Source organism: Lacerta agilis, chromosome 6, assembly GCF_009819535.1.
Source record: "Lacerta agilis isolate rLacAgi1 chromosome 6, rLacAgi1.pri, whole genome shotgun sequence".
In the NCBI taxonomy this organism is placed as follows: Eukaryota; Metazoa; Chordata; class Lepidosauria; order Squamata; family Lacertidae; genus Lacerta; species Lacerta agilis.
The window spans coordinates 27,069,103-27,092,729 of NC_046317.1; the positions used below are offsets into that span (position 1 = coordinate 27,069,103).

The 23,627-nt window shown below is 39.2% G+C and overlaps 1 protein-coding gene across 6 annotated transcripts in view; it reads right to left on the reverse strand.

The window, feature by feature from the left end:
• Positions 1-742: 742 nt before the first annotated feature.
• Positions 743-23,627, reverse strand: part of PRKACB (protein kinase cAMP-activated catalytic subunit beta) — a 53,012-nt gene continuing 30,127 nt past the window's right edge. For 3 of the 6 annotated variants that reach the window (XM_033151706.1, XM_033151704.1, XM_033151709.1), the window contains exons 2-11: positions 17,848-17,856; positions 16,678-16,739; positions 15,082-15,210; positions 11,257-11,355; positions 10,653-10,735; positions 9,912-10,038; positions 9,315-9,410; positions 8,628-8,750; positions 6,167-6,331; positions 743-3,674 (exon numbers count right to left, since the gene is read on the reverse strand). In XM_033151706.1, coding sequence (XP_033007597.1) covers positions 3,549-3,674; positions 6,167-6,331; positions 8,628-8,750; positions 9,315-9,410; positions 9,912-10,038; positions 10,653-10,735; positions 11,257-11,355; positions 15,082-15,210; positions 16,678-16,739; positions 17,848-17,856 — 1,019 coding nt within the window. In that variant the 3' untranslated portion in view covers positions 743-3,548. The remainder of the gene's footprint in view (positions 3,675-6,166; positions 6,332-8,627; positions 8,751-9,314; positions 9,411-9,911; positions 10,039-10,652; positions 10,736-11,256; positions 11,356-15,081; positions 15,211-16,677; positions 16,740-17,847; positions 17,857-23,627) is intronic. The other 3 variants (XM_033151707.1, XM_033151705.1, XM_033151710.1) reach the window with 1 other exon arrangement.

The following is a 23,627-nucleotide window of genomic DNA, read 5'->3' on the forward strand; positions in this document are numbered from 1 at the left end:
TTCAATGGGGCTTAATTCATGCTACTCCATGCAAGTAAACAACATGAATTCATTTTTAAAGAAAGAAGCAAATAGAAACTTTATAGTCAGGAAGATGGGAACAATCTCGCCTAATTTACAGCCTGAAATGGCCCATTGCACAAATTTACCTTGCTATATAGTCTTTGGGACCGCAGTTGTTGCCTATTAGTCTCTCTCCATGTCAAATGCCCTCCCTTCCAAAAATGCACATGGCATTCCAAGCTTTAAGTGTGATGCAAATTTTATTGTTTTGTTAGCGTAGAGGTTCTGTAACAAAACAGAATTGTGACTCTGGAGAATTTCACAGTTCACAGGAAGTGTCTTGCAAAATTTGGGGTGCATTTTTTCATTCCAGTACAAGCTTTTTTTTTTTTTTAGTGGTGATTGCACTGACTGAACTGAATTGGGAAGTTACTTTGAAACCACTGGATTTTCATGTAGTTTACCATCACTAGTGATATAATGAGGAATCAGGCTTAAACCAGCCTATTATAGGGCTTGTGCGGGTCGCTCTTCAAAACCTTCCTTCTACATAGAGCATGTATCTGGGTCCTGTAGCAAATCAGAATTGCATGGGAACCTCCTGGTTCAGAAAAAAGCAGCACAGTCTTTATGCAGTGTTGTACATAATTTAATTTGCAGTTTTGTATATAAACTTTTACTGTATTGCACACTATTGTAGCAAACTATTTGCAAAGAAATCAATAAAATACTTACAGGATTTAAAAATAAGGGTTTTAATGCAGCTGACAAGAAAATAAAAGAAGCAATTTACTTAATGAGATACAATCCTTTATGTTGAAAATGAGAGTTACATACAACTAGAGTACAGTTAAAAGATACCATACAGTCCAACACTTAATTCCTCAATTTGTGTAAAATTAACAAATCTCTACTGTCAAATATACAGCATTTGAGTGATGGAAAGGATTTTTGAAATTAAATACAGGCATCATGATCTTGTGGCTCTCATTTTGTGTTTTTTAAAATGACAGGGCCATGTAACATATTGCCAAGTTTGTACTCTTTGTAAAGGACCTCCTCCTTATCTTTTGTCCAAACCCCTTTTATTTCCAGTCTATTATTCTGCTTTAGGATTTATTTTTACTGTTTGTTTCTGACACATGTTAAATAGTTAAATAAGCTTAAACCAAAGAAATTAAGAGGGTACTTCAAAAATATGTCCACCTAGATTTGAATTTTTGGACATGCTGGAATCGGTCCCTTGCATTCCTTAAGAGACAGCCAGAGTGAAGTCTCACTACTTATGTTAGAGAAGACACGTGTCTCGTGTGTTATCCGATTATGCTACTGGCTAAAATTCACAACAGAATTGAAAAAGGTGATCTCCAGCATTTATTAAAATTTTCAAAGTCCATAAACAACAAAGTCACTGTAGAATTTATCGCATACAGCTAGCATACAACAGCATGTCCTCAGCCTAGATGAAATACAAAAGATTGTTTTTTCATACAAATAATTTCTTTTAATTTATTAATGTGACAATATAGTTATTACATAAAATTTGCTACCGCAAAGTATCGTATCCTTGTCTTGCACATACGTAGACGGGGGGCAGGGTGGGGTGGACAAAGATGGCAAACAGACTCCTAACGATGAATATGTGCAAAACTGCTTGACAACTTAAAGAGACATACATAACGTTGCATGGTACATTTTATTTCGCAAAAATGTCTACGGAGACTTTTATTTTCCTAAAGGAGTGTCATAAAGATTAAAAGGAAGCAATGCCAATTGTCTCATCTGCCCTGGCATTCTACAGAACACCGTGACTACGTAAGCGATCTAGATCAGTTTAATAAAAACACTTCATCCTCATATGCATGTAAATTGATCATAAAACATGAGCCTAAGTTTATTTTAGACATAATTGATGTGCCATCATCATCTTCGGACAGGCCACTGAGAAATTGAGCGCCTGACTTAAAAAAGTTGTATATGGACAAATTTAAAAGCACAAATAAGGTTGTGCTGAGCCACTGATTGTTAACAAACACTGAAACAAGTGAGTGTAAAAGTGCTGGGAGCTAGCACATGGCGGCAATACCCTTTTTTAAGTCAGTTGGTGAGATTATAAAAACTTAACGCAACTCAAACAATTCTCCGTGTGACCGTACATTCCATTTCACTGAAAGAAAAAAAGTATGTTAGAAATGAAGACACCACATCACAGATGGTGGCACTTTGAAAACTTTTTTGCCTCTTTTCCATGCGAATGAAGAGCTGCTGGTAGGAACCATGATAGGAGCAGCACTCCATCCGTGATTTACTAATATAGTATACCAGAATAAAAAACTTGGCATTTACTTCTTTTATTCTTCACAGCTAACAGAAATACCAGGTTTATCTAGCAATGCATCAATATTGTAACACTAATTTTTCAATTTGCTAAACCATTCATTCTCATAACCTGAAGAGGTTTTTTTCTTTTTCTTAAAAAAAAAGATGCTTTCCCCCTCTTTGATAAAAAAGGGTTGAAATGTGAAATACTTCAGGAGCCCCAACCTTGACATTACTTTAAAAAAAAATCAGTCTTAAGTCTCTGACAATACTGACCAAATCTTTTAAATGTTTTGGGTTTTAAGGTGTTAAAACAAAACAAAACCCCATTTAAATAGCTACTTAAGCATGGTTAGATATGGTCCAAAGCCCAGGCTGGATGGAATTGTTCCTGCTTATTGAGACTGTGCTTCTCATGGCACAGAATGCTTATGGCATATTTACCTACTGCCTAGGAAAGGAAAAAAAGAAATATGAGGCAGGGAGGACTGCCAGCATGTAGAAAACCAAGGCACGGGGTCTAGCTACTGAACCCTACACAAACTGTCCAATTTTGATACTAAGTTTGGTCAGTCTCCAGGAAGATGTGTTTTAAGTCAATTAGCATACACTCGTATGGCGATAAATACTATCCTCAAAAATGCTAGTGGTGTTGGCTAGATTTAGTCTGAGCTACTTGGGAGGGGGGGAATACAAACCTATGAACTGTAGCCTCAGACACAAAGACAGATACGGAAGGATTGGCTGGCACAGACTAGAAGCAACACTTATCTTTCACTTCGGTCTAAGTCACACTAGCCAGAAACACCTTCAGTTTCATTCGCACAAATGCATTATTCAAAATAAAACGGAGCGTTCTTGGGTAAAAGGCTACTTCATTTTAAAAGGGGAGGGAAGAGGGAGAAAGAGAAAGAAGAGGGAGGGGAAATGAACAACAATACACAGAAACCAAAGGAAAACGACAGAAACCAAAAAGGTAATTAGGAAAAAGTGGTCTATATTCTGTGTTACAGCACAAACAGTGCTTTGCTTAATTGTGCCTAGTTATAAGGGTTGGTGCAAACTGCACACATGGAAGATGGCAATAAAGACCTCAGTCAACTTTGTGGAATGAAGTAACTAGGTAATTGTTTTGACATATGATGGTCTCCGCTCCACCCTCATGAGTTAACAGAGTGCAAAGATCCCAATGTAAGCCCTGATGTCCTCTGATCATCCAGCAAGTACTAAAAATCAGCAAATTCCTTTGCACATTTCTCTGTTAGAGACACACGGATATCTTCTTCTTCATAGTCATCAAAGTTGCTGGTATCTCCAGGGCCTCTACATTTTGGTATGAATGGAGCTTCTACCTGCGTGGGGAAATAAAAGCACAGATTATTGCATTTGCAAATCTGAAAGAATTAACCAGTAAAAATAAGACAAAAAAGACAGAGAATAACAACAACAACAACAACAACAACAACAACAACAATAATAATTCACTGATATATTCTAAGCATGAATCTAAGAAGGTTAAATATTCTCCATTATGGAATGGATGCATTCAGGAGAGATATGATATTGTTGTTTTTCGGTGAATTATCCCTTTACTATAACTATAACAAATACAATCTCACCTGTGAGCACTGCCTCAACACTAGACGACTTATAGTGCCATTTTAAAGGCAAACTCAGATCTATATAAAATGCAATTCCTGAGAAGGAGATTTTACAAAACAAACAAACCCTAAGCACAAGAGGCTGACCACATAAGTGTTGCTGCATACAGACCCTGTTCACATGTAATGCTAACGATGGTCTAGTGTTGTAAGGACAAGCGTCAGTGACCCTTTGGCTCATGTATGCCTCCCCTTATGTATGCTAGCACAAGGAGTTCAGAAGCTTTTTCTTCCCTTTCAGATTAATTCCAGCTTGTCATGACATCCAAACCTGCACAAGCTGAAGTTAATCTTAACTATGGTTTGTTGAAACCACGGTTTAGGCTTTCGACCTAATCTGTGGTGTGGTAACCTCCTATCTACTCTGGAAGAGGAAGGGAGAAAGGGCAACCTCATAATGCTAATTTGTGCTTTAGTATTATGTCTGAACACAGCCACACTGTGATTCAAATGCTTCCTGTATCCTAAAAATCAGAAAGGTAGGAAAACCCAATAGCTTCTGCTTTGTGGGCTGCTGTAAAAAGGGCTTGGTGGGCCCTATCTGTCCTTCCCAAATACTGTACCAACATACATAAAATCCAACTGATCTTGAAGAAAATAAGCTATTATTCATTATCATCACTCCAAGAAATTTTAAATAAGAGCCTAGAGCAGAATAGTGAAGAATTAGAACGCCTCCAATAAAAACTGAAATATTTATTTAAAAGTGAAGAATTACAAAAAGGCAGAAAATCTCACTTCACACAAACTGCATGCTAAACAGGATATTTTAGAGTGCAGATGAGAAGAGTACCATTCTGCGGTGAACATTTGCTGAAGAGGTCTTGCTTCAAAATAAAAGACTATGCTGAGGTGTTAATCACGTCCTGTCTTGTGATAATTAATACTTTACTGATTATTAACTACTACTGTACTGTCACACTGCATAGCTAAACAGCTAGTTTCTTTTTATAAACTATTGCTGGGTTTCAGATCTGGCTTTTTTTTTAAAAAAAAAATAGTATGGGAATATGCCTCCGTTGCTCCAAAACAGACTTTTTTAAATAAAGAGAACACATATTATCACAAAGGACTGACTGAATCCCAAGCAGAAACTTATTAAAATATAAATGTTCAAGTTTTTGAGGCAATTACACTTAAGCGTCATGGTAAAAGTTGAAAAAGTTAGGGATAATTTTTAGGCATTAATCACAGAAAATACAGATGGGTCTCTCACAAGGGCTCCAGTGGGAGTTAGAAACAGTTTAGGAACATGCCTATACACATTTCTTGCTTGGTTGCTCTTCTTTGTGCACAGAAAATTACACCATGGTCACTTACTTGGAACTGTATATCGGCTATGGTGATAATAATTATAATAGTTAGAGTAAAGGACCCCTGGATGGTTAAGTCCAGTCAAATTGGACTGGCCATGTTGCTCAGATGTCTGATTATCGTTTTCCAAAGCAGATACTCTATTCTCAACTTAATAATGGAAAGCGTAATACTGGTGGACAACAAAAAAGGTTAAAAGATGTTCTCAAAGCAAATCTAAAAACAAATGTATTATAAGCACCGATAATTGGGAAACACCGGCTTGTGAGGGCTCCAACTGGAGAATAGCCTCTGGCGTCATGGATTTTGAAGAAGCGCCAATTCATGACAAAAGGGAGAAATGCGTAAAGAGGAAGGCATGTCTGGCAAATCCTCATTGTGATTGACTCCTGCTTGGAAATCTATGTACCCACTGTGGAAGGATGTGCGGATCCAGAATTGGCCTGCACAGTCATTTATGGACACGCCACTAAGACATAGAAAAACAACCTTACTTGGCCGCGAGTGATCACCAAGAGAGAGAGAGAATAGTTAAATACATCTGTGCTGAAAATCAAGTTTGTCTACCAAGAATAGGCAGCTAGAGAGTTCAAATGTTTAGACAAGAAGGGAAAGAAAAGGCAAAGGAGACATTTTAAAGACAAAAAGGGCAACAATTCAGAAACTAGCACACAGGACAGTAAGGTTTCAAGAAAATGTATTTCTTTGAGGAATACTTTCCATTACCCCAAGACTGTACATCCAAAAAGTCTTTCATTTAAAAAATATAAAGCCACCCCATGTGCTAGCCTTAAACAATGGGAAAAGATCAGGAACTTTTTGTTTGTGTGCACTAATACAGAATTTATCCTAAGAGAAAGAATGATTACCTTTCTTTGATAAATGGCAATCCAATCTGTAGTGGCAAACCATTTGTGGTTTTTAATATCATTCACCCCATTCTTGAGATTTCCATATCGTTTGGTCAAATCTACCTGGAGTAAATTTCTTAGTAGATCCTTAAGGTCTGAGCTGAAGTGTGATGGGAATCGTACCTACAAAACACACCAGATATATATTTAATATTGCTATATAGACACCTTTTTTTCTTTTTCTTCTTCTTCTGGAAAGAAAAGGAGAAACAAGGTTATGAATTATGTTCTGGTAGTACAGTATAAAGAAGACCAAACCTAAATACAAAGTTGCATTGGAGCTATACATTAATATATATGCCTGGCTGTTGCATGAAGCACCAGATCATGCCTCATTCTCCTCTCTTCTGCAGTAGCAACTAGCATACAGAACAACTGGTGTAATGTTAATTGTAGGGATGAGAAACTAGCAAAATGAGTGGCAGCCAATGAGGGGGGGGGGGAGAATGGGAAACTTTAAACATGATCCCATCATATGATTTATAGGATGAGAAAGATGTGGGATTGCTGTCTTCAACAGCAGTCAGCCATGTGCTGCAACAGCTAGCTCCTGCATCATGTATAAGGCATTATTATTATTATTATTATTAAAAGATTTTTTAAAAATATAAAGTATTATAAAATAATTGAACACCACAAATCCTCTTTGTTTTTACTCAAAATAAAGATAATCATGAGAAACCACAGACAATATTTGTTGCCACTGATCTTCCCCTTCTATGGCTGTGACAAGTTACAAGAACTGGCTGCAGTGGTGGACTTGGGTACCATGGTGCCCTGTGCAAGAGCAATGCTGCCCTGTCCTCACACTGCCTTCCCAAAGGCAGGTAAGGAGGCACTCACCTTTGGGAAGCAGGCGCGAGGGCTCTGGCAGGGTCCTAGAGCTGCCCTACCTCCTCCCCAAAGCTGATTTAGCACACTTAGGGTATCTTAAAAACCTCGGAACTCCCAAGTTTGCCTGATACTGTATTTGCAATTGGCACCCATTTATTCTTACTTCTGAAACATAACATTTTCCACAAAAATAATAATTAAGCACTGGAAAACTTTTCGCCCCACATCACTGAGTGCAACTGCTCCTTCTCTAGCTGGTGGATGGGGATAGGGTCAGTGCTTCCCAAAGCCCAGAGCCTTGCTTAATGGGTTCTGAGATGGTGCCTTCTTGACTCAGCGCCCAGTGCATGCACACCGCTTGCACAACGACAAATCCACCCCTGCTGGATGCGCACTCTCTCTTTCCTGCTTTAACTTTAGCTAAAACCCATTTCCTTCTTCTCTCATTCCCTTACTTCTGAAGCTCATTCTGCTATTTTGCCTTATGTTGACTAGTCAGGGGGATTGGCAGGGAGCACCTGAAAGCGTCTAAGACAACATTTCTGTTTTTACTTCATTTTTGGTGGGTTCACAAGGAATCTAGACACCAGTGGTTGTGGAGAGGGGAATTCAATTGTGGGGTTGAATAACGGGGGCATCCCAGCTATAGATTACAAACCGGTAGTGCTGTTAACTAACCACAACTGTGCCTGGTGCAAACCATATATAATCGATCTAACTTTTCATTATCCAAAAGTCTTTTTTCTTCAAATTAAAAGAACAAAATATTCCAACCACTAGATAATAATAATAATAATAATAATAATACTGAATTTGATCCAGGGCACATCAGAGCACAGCAGTACATATTTGCAGTGCATGAGTCCATCCTGAAAATGTGAAGTACAGTAATAATTTCTGCTCATGTGCAGAGTACATCACACCAGAGTGACTATGATCAGCCTCTTATGCCTGAGATTAGGGATGATATCTTCCAGGTTTGGGGAAGGATGGGGAGTCATATCCAGATAGGCAAAGAACTCAAACTTTTCATTTTAGAAATTCACTCGCATACTCACAAAAAGCAAGACTGCAATAAGAGCAAAAAACATTTTCTTCTTTTCTGCATTCAAAGTATTCTGAACTTAGAACTTTGGTGGATCCAGACATTTTTTTCTGGAAATACTCTGGAATTGCCTGTGGCTTAGACCAACATGCCCTGCTCCAACCAGCAGCTGCTGCAGATTTTAATAAGTGAGCGCAGCTAATAGTTTGTTGCAAGCCATCCACCACTTTGCTTCCCAATTCAATTCACATGCACACAAAAATCCAAAATGATTGTAAGGAAAAAATAAAGCTAGGTTATTCACACAAGTGCCCAGTGTTTCTCCCTTGGCTGCTCTCCTCTCCTCCCCATCTCTTTGTTACAAAACAAATATGAAAGTAACCAAAACAAAGCAAAAGCTCCTTGAAGCAGGAAACATGCCTTGTAAACAGAAACATGAGCAATCCCGTTCATGAAAATTAAAATAAGAACACACAAGTAACAGAAAAGCTAATGGACATAACACGGATCATTTGCAAAATCCCAGCAGCCCTCGCTTACCTTTCCAGAAACAATTTTTTCATAAATCTGGATTGGTTGATCTGCAAAGAACGGAGGATATCCAGCTGCCATTTCATAAATTAAAACTCCTAAGGCCCACCAATCCACTGCTTTGTTGTAGCCCTGGCAAAGCAAAAATATAGTAGTTAGTGATACCCAACAAAACTTTTAATATTAATATAAACACACTTAAGTTTTAGGTGGTATTCTAAAACTTTTACCAGCTTCAGCTCATCCAACAGCTGCAGCAATTCCTGGACCAGGACAGCTTGACTACAGTAATCCAGGCACTGATACCTTCAAGGCTGGATTACTGCAATGTACGACGTGGGGTTTACCTTGCTTTTGGGTCTAAAAACTACAGTTTGTGTAGAATGCTGCAGCATGATTGCTCACAGAAATAAGGCCCTGCCAGTATATTAAAACTGTGTGGAGAGACCTGCACTGGCTGCCAATTTTTTAATAGGGTCAAATTCAATGTGTTAATTTGTCAACTTACTAAGGCAGATTCCACAACAATCAATATCTCTGAGAAATCCTATCACCATACTGACTTGGAAGTTAAGCTCCATTCAAATTCAGCTGAAACATCTTCCAAATGTGCAAGTTTAAGACTGTTAAAGTCTTTTAAGACTGTTAAAGTCTTCCTCTCTTAACTAGTTAACACTGTGAAGCATTTTGAAATACCTTGCTGAGAATTATTTCTGGCGCCAAGTATTCTGGAGTCCCACATAACGTCCAGGTTCTGCCTTTTACTCTTTTTGCAAACCCAAAATCTGTGACCTAGTAGCACAGAAAAAAGAGTTACCACATTATCCAAGCTTTAGTTTTTTTCTTAGTAATAACTTGAATGTTACATATAGCTTTTAAAAGCGTTCAACGACAGAAGTGGTTCCATCTCCTATGATTGATTCAAAATTCAGATCTTTTCAAATCAAGGCATGACATACGTTTTGCTTTCGATTCGAAGCTATACAAAATGCCAAAAGAAGAACTACCAGGAAGCACAAGCTTTAGACATGCTGCTATATGTAACATTAGGCAATATTCATAAAAAGTTCTTCTCAATTATCATTAAGCATTTCATTAGTATCAGTTGCAGATATGATACATCTTGCATCAAGTTTCAGAATTCCCTTTGGTTGATAATCTGCAAAACCAACCAATCAAGGTATTTAATTTATCACCATCACCACCCGTTTCCTTACAATGCAAACATTTAAGCGTTCTGTATTTCTTGCTATGGAATGAAGCTGAGCTTGAAAATGTTTGTTTTCATCATACCTGGATATATCCTTGCTGGTCAATTAAAAGATTTTCGGGTTTCAGATCTCTGTAGATGAGGTCTAGTGAATGGAGGTACTCAAATGTTAGCACTATCTGAGCTGCATAAAATCGTGCATGTGGTTCGCTGTAAACAAATGAAAATCATCAGGCTATTAAACCATGGTCAACATTTGCAGACATAACATACTCAGATTTCTAATACTGGTATATTGATAACAGAAATGTTTGAACTCTAAGGAAATAAAGAAAACTACAAACAGGGGTTGTATCCAACACTGCTGTTCCACTTAAGCAAGAGACTCCCACTTGCCCAATAGAACTCTGTTCTTATCTCCAGCCCCCTGTGCACCTGTAAAAGTTTCTCCACAGGGTTGGGGGACCCTTTGGAGAAAATTTTGGGTGTACGAAGGGAAAGGAGAAGAAAAGGATGTCCTGTTGTGCAAGCAGAATATTTTTTTTAAATAATGAAATTTTAAATAATGAAATTTTTTTATCTTATAAAGGGACTGCACAACCTAATATTAATGCTGTGTTCTTATCAATCATTCCCTACTACCTATTTGAAGGAGAAACTGTTTTTCAAAGGCACTTCTGAAAACCTTAATGTTCATAATGGGTAAGAATATAGTAAGGATCCCCTTGCAAATATTTCCTAAACATCTGAAAGCTAAGAGCTATCACCTCTTTCTCATTCCCTTCCTCACGTCATTTTTCATAAATTATAATTCATTATCTTACCTGAATCTTCCAATTCTTCTTAGATGTGAGAACATTTCACCCCCAGGAACATATTCCATAACCATGTATAAATTAGAATTGTCCTAAGGGAAAGTGAAGTATATTCAGTTGTAAACCTGGGGTACTTAGGACAACCTTAGTAAATTGCATTTTTTTTTCTGACAAGCAAACATAAAAATAATACTAATAATACATTTTAAGTACTTTTATTATTAAAGACTGAACATAAAATAAGAAGGAAACATTCAAGTGGCCCATGAATTCAAACAGACCATACTTTCTCAGTTTTTCTCAGTGTTTAAGAGACTACCTATAAGTCAGTACAGCAAGTTGCTATGGTTTGGGGGGACAGTGGCAACTTAAAACCCAGGGTGATGAGGCGATTTGAGAGTTTTGCTTTGGGCTTTTTGCTTTGTCATGATCACTCCAAGTCCTTAAAGCTTGTCAGGATGATGGCCAAGCATTTAGCTTCATTTTTATTTTATTTTATTTACAGTTGGAGAGTCTAAAATCACCTGTGGGTCAGGAATCACTAGACTCTAAAAAGACAGAAAGCTGTGCAAGAAAAATGTAATTACAGTTTACCTTCTCATTCAGTATTTACCTTAAAAGAATACTCCAGTCTTACAAGGAAAGGGAAGTTCACTGCTTGTAATATTCTCTTTTCATTAAGTGTGTGTTCTATTTGCTTCAGCTTAACCACCTAGGAACAAAGCACTTTTTATTAAACGTTTAAGTCTAAACATTAAAAGAATTCAAACAAGTCAAGGTCTTCTTAGTGGAAAGAGGAAAAAATAATAACTTAAGAACAGCGCTTCTAAAAGATGGTGGTGAGTGCCACATATAGCTCTCAAAGCACGGATAGCTACACCCACGTTAATACAGCAAATTTATGTAGCAAGGCAGTTATCCTCTTTTACCTTTTAGAAGATGCTACATCTGAAGAAGAATGGCATAGCATTGGCACACTATACCCTTTTCCAACTCTGGCCTTTCTGCTGACACTCTCAAAGGAGTATTAAAAGGAATTCTAACAAATATGGTCTGTGTGCACATGCAGTGCAAATACACAAAGTGGGGTTTTCAGGGCATAAAGCTTATCTACACAAGAATATATGGGGTCCATTTTTTTTTTACTTTCATATAGCTTATTAAAAACGTTTGCTGCTTAGAAGCCTTCTCATATACTCTGTAGTTTCCTTCTTGACTAGGCATGATTTCCTTCTGTGAAAACTGCTTAATCACTGCAAAACAAAAAAAGTAGTTCACCTACCATTGTCAGTTTGCATAGTAAGCTAGTTTTATTATTTGAAAAAATGCCTGTGCTCAACAGAGCCTGTCAGAAGTCTGCTAATACAGTGGTACTGTTCCGGTGCTCCGGTCACATCTCAAGGAATTCGCAACCGGAGGTGCTACTTCTGCGCATGGCGCGGTTTAGCGCTTCTGCGTATGTGGCGAAACTTGGAAAAATACTTCCGGGTTTGCTGCGTATGTATCCCAAAGGGGAACACAAGTAGAGGTACCACTGTACCCAATATTCTACCTGTTCTTAACAGCCACATACCACTATAATTTCCATACTTCCCTATTCTGAATGCATTTTGAGAGCTACAGAAGGAGAGAGAGTGAAAGCAGAAAACTGGCAACTGGCGAGGTGTCAGGAAGTTCAAACATTTCCCCAGGAATCAGGAAAAGGAGACTCACTCTCTTACACGTTACTGTGGGTAGTAGAATAACCAACCGACGAAGAATACAATTGCTTAAAAACTTAAGAAGCCACAGCACCCTTTAGATGTTTTCCAGCTGATCGAGCAGTTCCCACGCAGCTGGTTGAAATGGCTATGTGGCTAGCACCTGATCAGTGTCTTTCCGAAGGAATGCCTTTCCTCCTCACAGATGTACAAGATCTCCTCATGGATAAGCAGCTGCCACAGGCTCGGAGAACATCCAAGCCGAGCCCTAACACAAACTGCCTAATGCAAGCTTTTATATAATCAGATGTCATCTCTCTGCACATTACTGAACAATGTCCAACGTCTATAAATTTTGGGAACCATTTTCTTGCACATGCATAGTTACAAATGATGATCCTGGGGCATACGTTAACTGATAGAAATTCGAACTTGTGGCAAACCACCTGAGTGACATGGTCCCTCCAGGCGCATAGTAATTTTCATGACAGTTCTGTAAACTGCAGCAAAGGGCAGACAGCAAGGGCTTAGTGAGAAGTGTCACAACTGTGTGGAGAAAGGGCTCACAGGCCACCTCATTCCTTCCCTTATGTAGCCTTCCTTCTCCAGCTGTTCAAAATCAATGTTGATATGCAAGGAGTAGGTGTGGGATAACAGCCTCTTGTCACCATCCGGAATGCCACCTGCAAGTTAGAGGGCAATCTTCCGTAGGAAACCAGGGTTCTAAAATGCCCAGGGAGCTTCCACAAGAGCAGCAGTTTCCCTGCTTCACAAGGAGCATTTTGCAGCTCCTTGGGGGCGAAAGGAAAAGTGACGGGTGGTGGCGATGGAGCTTAGTGCAGACCGTAAACACTGTGTGTTACTCAGCACTAATATTAACCACCGGCAAGGGGCTCAAGAGAACTGTGCCTGAAAAAGTAAGGACATGACTTGCTTGCGCATAAGATCGCTTTCCAATTAAAGATTAACTTGATCCATGGCAAGCAGGCAGCAATGGAAAAGAGGAGGGGCCATGGGGGAAAGGAGGAGAGGCAAGCATAGCACAGGAGATGCCAGCAAGGCTCTACTGTTATCAGGCGCCTTAGCAGAAGAACATGGGACACACAGAGTTGTGCATTCACTCTACACATGCCACTGTTAAAAGTGCAGAGGTTTGGGCACTGATCTGAAATCACTGTAAGCCAGAGGTTTTCGTGCTTTTTGAGTCCACGGCTCCCTTGACCAACTACATTCTTTCTGCGGCACGCCCTGGGGGGCTCAGGAGCCCAGTTATGTCACCCCTTGCCTGCAGAACCAGCAGCCTATCACCCTTTTTCAAACACCCTCCCTTGTGGAGTGTTCCCTCAGCCTCCTCTCCCGTCTCCTTGGGAGTCCTCTGGGCAGCTGCAGCTTCCACCTCTGGTCTCTGAGCTGCCCTACCCCCACATCCCCAAAGAGAGGTGCCTCCTTACATTGCCCCACAGGGGCCTGGGAAGCACCCCCTAGCCAGCTCCTGAGGCACCATTCACCTGCAACAAACAGCTGTGCAAGCCTTTGGGAGGCAGAGACCCAAAAGGACATCAGAGGAGGGAGGGAAGGAAAGAGGGACAGGGGCCATTGTTGCCTACGACACCCCGACCATCATTCAAGGCACCCCAGGGTGCCATGGCATACTGGTTGAAAACCACTACTGTTGACCAAATGGGTACCCAAAATGTCTGAAAGGACCTGGATCTCCCCAAAGGCTGGACAAGCTGCCTGCAACATGGATTTAAAAAATATAGCTCTGATGAATAATTTTATTCCACTGCATATGGAAATGTGAATGTTAGCTAAGGTTTTTAATTTTGAGAACCCAGTTCTTAACTTTGGGCAAAATGAAATTCAAAACAGATGGCTCTATCTTTGAATCATAAAAGTATAATAAAAATAACAATCTGGTACTGAAAACATGTACATTGCTTGAAATTTCATGCTGGTATTCATAATTTGTGTATTAATGTCTATCTATATTATTGAAACTAGCCTGTGGGGTGTTGATTTGCCACATGCCAACTCCTTTCCAAATTTGCAGCTGCTAGACTATATTAAAACACCAAACTAAAAATACTCCCTTCTTATCTAGTGCTGCTCCCTGATACAAGATAACTGGAGAAATGCAAGATGCTTGTGAATAGAATGTAAGCTACCAATGTGGTCAAATGAGTAGCAATGGCTAGATTACACAGTGGATCACATTGTATCAGCCACCTATTTTCCAATGCTCATTTAAGAGAATTGCTTACTTCTTTTAAAAGATTTGAAATTGAGTAATCTGCATGAACAAAAGAATCATATGCATAACAAGATATGCATGCTAAGATTAAGGACACTAAAATACGGAATTCTATTTTTGTATCACTTTTAGTATCCACTTTGAGTGCAAAAATCTTAACTCAGAAATCGTGTTCTTTAAAATTAATTTTCAATCAAGAACTTCACAGGCAATTTGCAATTATAATATCCATTAAGTATTTCAAAACAAAACAAAAAGGTAAAAGTGCCCAAATTGGCTTCCACTGTCAGTAAATGACTATTACTTCCGTAAGGCAAACTTCAGGAAAACTCTTGAGCAGCAATCTCCCTCTTTTTTCACCAAGGTCATAACTAGCACACAACAGTATTAATAGATGTTGCAAGTATTCCACCCTAATGAAACGGAACACAAATATTAGTGTTCAATAAACACAGTAGATTATTATAATAAAAAATATACCAACTTTTTGTTTATCCAGTATCTTCATGGCATAATACTGCTCTGTGGATTTGTGTTTCACCAGCATGACTCTGCCAAATGATCCGGTTCCAAGTGTTTTTAGCCTCTCGAAGTCATCTAAACCAGCAGTATTCTACATGAACACAAAAACAGAGATATTCCAACTATAAAAAGATAAACGTTTTCATAACTTCAATTATAAATATAACAGCAGCCATAAAAGGTCGTTATGATCTTTCTGTTCTCCATCTCTCTTCTATAGCTCCTTGTCCCCTTCTTGAGAAACATTATCCAAAAAGTCAGGAAGCCCTGTAGCAACACCCCCCCCCCCCCGTGTGGAAGGAGGCTACAGGAGAGGAAAATAAAGATCATTGTGCAAGCCACCTTCTGCTCATACACCCTCTGGACACAAAGTGTGTTAATTCATCAAGAAGGATGTCAACCATATTCTGTTGTAATCATAAATGAAAAATGTGAAATAGCTACTGGCTGGATTTCATGTAATTCACCATTTATTTGTTAACAGTATTTCTACTAGAGGGGAAAAAATACAATGTATTTTGTAAAGTGGAAAATACCCTTTACAAAATAGGAATATTAATTCTTCCTAGGAAGCAGCAGAGTCTGGTTGCATACAATTAAGCATTTAACTAAATTTTAAAAATGCGCCAACTTGGCCTCTTTCTCAGTCACAACATGTTTCTGAGGGCAAGCACCCTTATTTCCTGTTGGGGACAAGGACACACTATAATTCCAGTATGACTGGGGAGGAATGGAGCATACAGAGATGAGCTGGCTTCCCTCCACCTCAGTTCTGACCTGATATGTTTTCTTCTCACACAGAATTAAATACCTCCCATTGACTTCAGACATTTAAGGGGCTAGAATCTGGAGCCTGTTACAGTTGAAAGACGTCTCAACACTTCCCCAATCACAGTTAAGTTAACAGAGTTTTAATATATTAAACTGTTCTCAAAGAGCTGATGGATCTAGGAGACACAAAACTCTCATGCAGCCTATAACAAGTAGTAGGCAAGAGTCATGTTGGATTGAAGTCCAAGCAATACAGTGGAACAGAAGTTAAGAGCTATGGTGATAGAGGGTTTATTAGTATTAGGCCCCAATCTGAACAGGCCTCCTGTTCCATCTACGACAATGCAACAAACAGAGCTCCACAAGAAAGCTCAAATATCACCATTAGGTTACCTGTGGCCATGTTCTGATGTCATAAGCCATGTTTTGTTGTTGAGTTCCTGACTGTGGCATTTTAGGAAATAACCAACCAGTGTTTAACATAAATTGTGATGAATCAGAAACCCCAGCTTATTGTCACATGAAAACATAGCTAGTAAGGTCTCTGTGAGGAAACTAAGTAACCAATGAAGACCATTTATTTGGTTAAACAGTCACTCTCCACATTCACTGCTGAACAACTGCTTGCCACTTTTAAGTACACACAAAAACAGGTGCATGGGATGAAGAATCTAATTATTTTTTCAGGAATTATCACAACTGTATCACATATAAGAAGGCCTTCCTTTATTACCAAACAAGAAAGACTAAATTGCAAGAAAATGGTAGTTAAATTGGGTTTTGTTACCTGAGGGGGGCTTTCCCATTTTCTTAAAAAGTCTTCTTTGGCTTTGGCTAGGAACTCTTTCACTGTAAGCAAAAACGAAAATGTGATGCTTAGAACAATTCACTAAAGTATCGAAAGCTCTCTGAAATTATTTTATGGCTGCTTTACGAAGTGCCAATGAAAACTCATAACTCTTCAACTCACACGCTAAATAAGAAGCAATATTTCTACAGTAGATCTAACAGCTCTCTAAAGCTTATGAATTACAATTTCAGCACAAGTTTGCTTAAACTAGTTTAAAATCTAACAGGCCACACCACTGGACACGCGAGCAGGCTTTAAGGTGATGCAGATCCCTCTTAGATGAACTGGCAGCAGATTGTAAAGTTAACAAAAGTGTCCTGTTGGTATTTGGAGAGCAAACAGTTCTCCTTAATAGAATGCATCACTTTTGCTTAAAGGCTGTTTGCAAGCTGAAGAATCAAGTGCACAGCATTACTGCAAGCAAAGGCAAAACATAGGGTTACAAAATTGCACATTAGAGATGCCCACAGTCAGAGACTATCTTAAAGTACTAATTTTCCATTTCAGTTGATATTCTGGTACAGCTATGTAAAATGTGCACAAAAATAAAAAGCCAATTACTTATACATTTTAAGCATTTGAATATTATTATTAGCCAAACCACAGCAGGCTATTCTGTAAAAATTCTGTATTCCTAAGTGAGGCTTACTTATCTCCGGGCAGAACAGTTAGGGAATCCTGGTCTGAGGTGGCCAGAACAGGCGTAACCTCATCCTATGTTTTGGAAGATTATTGCCTGGTTAGATCCACCTGCAGTGGACACATTGTAGTGTGGTGCTGGTGAGGAAAGGAGATTAATGAACTAGTTGTGCAATTCATTAGATCCTGGCCTACATCACAATTTATGGAAATTGCTTCCTTTTGAAATTTCACCTCAATTCAAGTGAAAGTTAAATGCTGCATAGTATCAGGGATCTAAATGCGTGAACAGAAAAAAAATGTGTAAAATACATGAAGACTTTTCAAATGTGAAGACAACCCACCACTAGCCTTCCACACCAAGTGCACATTTTAGTCATATCTTAGTTTTATAATTGGATTATCCTCCTTTTCCTAATTTTATAGTATAGTCAATGACTTTGGGCTCTAATGAAAGAATGAGCATACCAAAGGTTTCTAAAGGTTTCACCAAGGATTTGTAGGAACATTCACCCGCATAGATGTGATGAAAAGAAAGAAAGAAAGAGAAAAAGGGTTTACGTATTTTCCATATGAGGCACACAGAAATCAAAATTCATCCCAACCCAGCTCCTTTTCCACCCTTCTCTTCCCTAGGAAATGGGCATCAGAATACATCATTCCTCCCATGTTGTCAAAGCAGACTACATCACAAATTTTTACTGTATAAAAAGCAACCAAATGAACACACACACATTTTCACGTAAAGAACCAACAGGTAAGAATGGTAAAATATTGTACTGTACACTGAAAAAAAGGGTACCGGTACATAATTTTATCTTGGGAAGAGGACTTCAGTAATAATTTAAAGCAACAGGTGCCCAGGGATACCAGTACTGTACAGATATAAATATATTACCGGTATATGCTAAAATCTTACAAGAAACCCAAGTGTGCCATTTATATAGCAGTTGTGCTGATTGAAAAGTCTTATCACTTGCCCCCCCCAAACTGCATATTCAGTAACGCATATTAAGATGAAATTTAATCGGCTGCAAACCAACAAAGCTGTATGTAATGTGGGGGAAGAACTGCATGTGCAGCCCAAGATTTGACATCTCCACAGCAACCGAGCACACTTTTGAGCTGGCATGCCATATTCTGAACAGAAAAGCAACTTGCTTGTTCAGCAACGTAAGTGGCGGAAGAGGAAATACACAAAAAGCTGTATGTGCAGTTGTGTCCGCCCCCCCCCCCATACAGTTATAACCAGACTACACCATGGCCTTGAACTTCACACCCACATTCCATCACTTGGTTAGCACACCCACAACCTATCAAAAAATCATAGACACCTTTACACAGAATGATTATGGAAAATAACACTAACTGCTCAAGATTCCAATTCCAATTGCAGCTTTCTGGAGTGTCTGAAACGTGTAATACAGGCTTCTTGGATTATTTCAAAGTAGCCACTTCCTTTTCCAACACTTCTATTTGTCCACACTGTCCATAACACACTTCAAAACATTCAACTGAATAAATTTAGAATAAAACACCCACAGCCAAAATATAATGAACCCATTGTTTTTGGTCTTGGTTCAGATGACCACCTAAACCATAATATGATATCCTGGTTTGATAACTGTCTAGTAACTATAGCTCCTTGAGTTCATGTGAAATAGGAAATAGTTTTTCAGTCAAAAGTGAAAGCAGAAGTACAGTGGTACCTCTAGTTGCGAACTTAATCCGTTTGCAACTAGAGCACCTTTTCTGCACATGTGTGTGGCGCGATCGAGCGCTTCTGCACATGGCGCGATCAATCGCTTCTGTGCATGCACGCACGGTGAAACCCAGAAGTAAACACTTCCGGGTTTGCCGTGTTCTTAACTTGAAAAAACGCAACCTGAAGCGGCTGTAATCTGAGGTATGACTGTATTCACTCTCCTCCTTTTGCATGGGAAGGAAGAGGATGCTTGCCACAGCTTGTTTGCTATACAGTAATCCAAATAATATGATGGTCTGAACTGTATCATAGTGGGATAGGATGGAAAGTATAATGTGGAAAATGGCTAATTTAACATAGTTTCTATCCTCCAGCTACAAAGTCTAAGAGCAGATTTCAAGTCCAAGTGGCACAAGAAAGTACCGTATTTTCCGGCGTATAAGATGACCCCCAACTTTTCCAGTTAAAATATAGAGTTTGATATATACTCGACTGCAGATTCTCCACCCGGCATATAAGACGACCCCCAACTTTTGAGAAGATTTTCCTAGATTAAAAAGTAGTCTTATATGTGCAATATTCAAATAAATAATGACAACAAGTTTTTTTTAGCAGGGTTCTAAATAATTCTCCTGTGAAAAGATTTTTAAGAAAAATCTGTACAGTTAACTTATTTCAATTAGAATTTTTTAGAATTCAGCAAGAACTGGTGAATATTGGACATGTGAATGAGTGAATAATTTGATCATAATGGAAATAAAACCTTTAGCTATACAAATATGTACAACTTGGAAGAGCATTTACTTTAAAAACAACAACTAAGTTTAGACATATCTGGGACATATTTTCTAAATTCTGAAAGTATATGGCAATAATTTTGATTTCTGGAATTTTAAATATAGAAACATGCACCAGCTAATCATATACTGGCACTGGTTTGACATACTCCCTTGTTACTGTGAAAATAATTTCATACTGAAGAGTCAGCCCCAATAAGGCAATAAAGAAGTAAAAAAATCCATGAGAAAAAGACACACCCATATTTGCACAAGCCCGAGGTAAGAGCTATGAAGTAATTACCTGGACTCTTCCTCCTTTTGGCCCTCATGTACACACAGAATTCAGAGTTTTATGCAAAAGTCCTTAAGGACAATGTCAGCATGCCAGCTCCTGGAGTCCACACATGGTGGGCACTTCTGTCTCCACTAGAAGCAGAATACCCAACACAGACAACATGAAAAACACAGCTGGACTCGAATTTAATAGCAATGAAAGCACCTATATTGTTTTAGGTATTTATGTTGCTGAGTTCCCTCACTCCTGCTACCTGGGCAGATGGTGAGAAAAGAAACCTTGCTTCTTGTTCTCTTACTTGTTTTCTTCAGTTACAGGTAGGTAGCTGTGTTGGTCTGCCATAGTCAAAACAAACAAACAAAAAAAAAATCCTTCCAGTAGCACCTTAGAGACCAACTAAGTTTGTTCTTGGTATGAGCTTTCATGTGCATGCACACTTCTTCACACACACACACACACACACACACCTGCCCTTGCATTTTCAAAGTCAAAGATAACTAAGTATGTGAGCTTAATGAAATTGTCCTCTCCCAGCTTCTCCTGTGGCAAACCAGCAATACGAAACCTTCATGGGTCTGAAAACATATTGTAATACGAAAGGACCCCTCCCCCCCCTTGGAATAAAGCTACTGGTACTTCAACAATTACAGGCTTCTGCATGTGTGAGAACACAGAGAGAACATGTGTTCTGGAGCTATGGCCTTTGCTTTCCACCATAAGCATGACCCTAATGTGTGCTAGCAAAACATGTACTGTGGTGTATGAGAGTAATCCCCCAAAAGTCACAGAAGTAAAGGGCAGACATCTTGCAGTTTGTGAACGTGCCTTCATTCTGTCTTTGGCTCAGATGCTATTTAGGCTCAGAAGTTATTTTGAGACTTGAGACTCCAAAAATTCCAGTGACCTCATGGGCAACAGACCCCAAGCCCTACAGGACTGCTGCAGGACAGGAAAGCCCAACAGTATCTGGCCTGGTCAGACTGGTTAGCAGCAAGTAGAATCGAGAGCAATAAAGACCTATGGGCTTAACACATTGCAGCTGCAGGATTAACAGCTATTGTCAAACATCCATGAGAAATGCTTATTCTCCAGCAGCTTTTACAACCCTCACACATTATTTTTTGGGGGGAGGGGGGAGAGAAACCAACCTTTTATGTTATCACAAATATTCTATTTTTCCAAAGCAAGCGTTTCCACAGTAACCATGTATGCAAGTAAAAGGGATAACAATCAGGAAGCCATTGAAACAAGCCTGGGCACAAAACAGATAGCAATCCTACCTAAACAGAGGTCATTTCTGAACAGAGAACACCCTGTCTACTTCGGTTTATTTATACACAAACACAATACAGCCATCAAAATTTTACTAAAGGTGTGGCAGTGTCTATACCTAGAGTTACGTTTCCATAACACATTTTGGATCTTGCTATTTGCTTCTAACTAGGGCTGTGCATCTTTTTATAGTAAGTCTTCATTTAACAGCAACCATCCCCCACCCCACCTTTCAATAACAGCACATATATTTCACAGCTAGAATGCAGTCAACAGGGCTCACGAGATTAAAAGGAAATTCGGGATCATCATAACAAATGATACAGTCTTGAGTGTAACTGAGAAGCTAGCAGTTTACAGGTCAGATTAACAATATGGCCAGAATACTTGCTCATGAGCATATTTCTCCAGCGTGCCAATTATGGAACTTCTTTTCAAGAGGGGTATTGTAGACAAAAGCATCTTATGTGAACGTTAGAGCCTATATTTACAATGTACAAACTTTACTACCATGGAAATAAATGAGTCAGACTCGAAATGAAGGGTGGAGGAGAAGCGGGAAGCTTCAGGTTAAAACCCGGCAGACATGTTTTCAGTTTCTGTTTGTCAGAAACGTGCTTTAAAACTGCCTTATGAAATACCTCAAAGTTATCAGCCTCCTAACAATTTGTTCACACTCCAGAAGAGCAGCTAAAGTTTAATGAAAATGCTTTAAGATTCCACCTACATATTGCTCTGGGCAGGCAAACTACCGTAATTCACCCTTTGTTGCACCTTGTTGCCCTTGTCCCGGCTCTTAATCTGAAGCTAGCCTTACAGTTTTGATTCCCTGTGTTGGTGAACAGCAATTCCTTCATGGCAACCATGATTGGTAGGGCCCACTACTCAGCAAGTGGACCTAAGCAGAGACAGAGCTGCCTATGGTATTCTGCTGTGTTTTTGAGGCAGCTGCAGAGATTACCACTCCCCCCACCCACCTCCTCACCACCAGAGTGTGTTGCAGAATGCACAGGAACTGGTAATCACACAGCTGGTTTCTATGAAACAGGAATGAGGAAAACAGCAGTGACAGGAAATTGGTCCTTGTGTTCACCAGTCCACATAGTGATTGAGTGCTGCTGGTGCGTTACCTTGGCTCTGGGTGCCTCTGAGTTAAAGGCAAGACAGTAAGGTGAAAAGTGACGGGGCAGAGGAGAGACAAATTATCCCCTCAATTCCAAGGATTGCATATCACACATTCAAATATGCCTTGGTAGGGCTCATAAACCCTTAGGAGGGAACTCTATAGTAAAAGTATCTGAAAACAACTATTTGGTTTGTGCTAGTTCTACATACAATTATTTTGGGTTTCTACAGGGTATCATTGAAGCAACTCTCTTTTAAACACAGTACCTGGACGTTTTAGACTGCTCTGCTATTCCTTTAAGAGCTGAAAACTCCTGTCTAGAGGGAAGTTCCACAGTAACTGCATAGGACAGTTCACCAACCTGGTACTGCCCAGCTGTTTTTGACTATAACTGGAATGGCAGGAGTTGCAGTCCAAAACAGCTGAAGGGTATCAGGTTGGAATCAAAGATCCAATGTAGTCATTTCCAAATAAATAAAGACCCACAGTGTGCAAATATGACTGTCAGTATAGATCCAGGTGACAGAAAGTAAATTGATTAATTTGGTTGCCATGTATCAGGTATTAAGAAACATCAAAAGGATTTATTATGTAGATAGACTGCAATAAAGTATTATAGTCTTCCCTTTTCCAAGGAAACGGTCCCCCGCTCTTGTTTATCGCCATAGTTTAGCTTAGCTTCTGGGAAAACAGGAGCAAAGGAGAGGAAGAGATTTAGAAGCATGGGTTTTGAATTTGACACATCCATAAAGTGTTCAAATTAAAATTACGTTTTCAAGTATTCAAACAATTCTGGTGTGCCTGCCTGCCTGAGAGCCTGCAGAAGGAGAAGAGGTGAAGCATCATTCACCCGCCCCAAATCATCACCTTATAAAGTAGCATTTGTTCAGCTTTAAAACAATCAGGACTCTTGGAAGTAAATCACTTGATTTGAAAATCTCAAGCTAATAAGCCCAAGGTCTTTCATTAACAGAGTTGTTATCGTATTAACTTTCAAATCAAGGGAAACTTCAATGTTTACATTTGTCAGGAGTTATTTTATTCATTGCAGTGCTGAGGTCAATTAGCTGC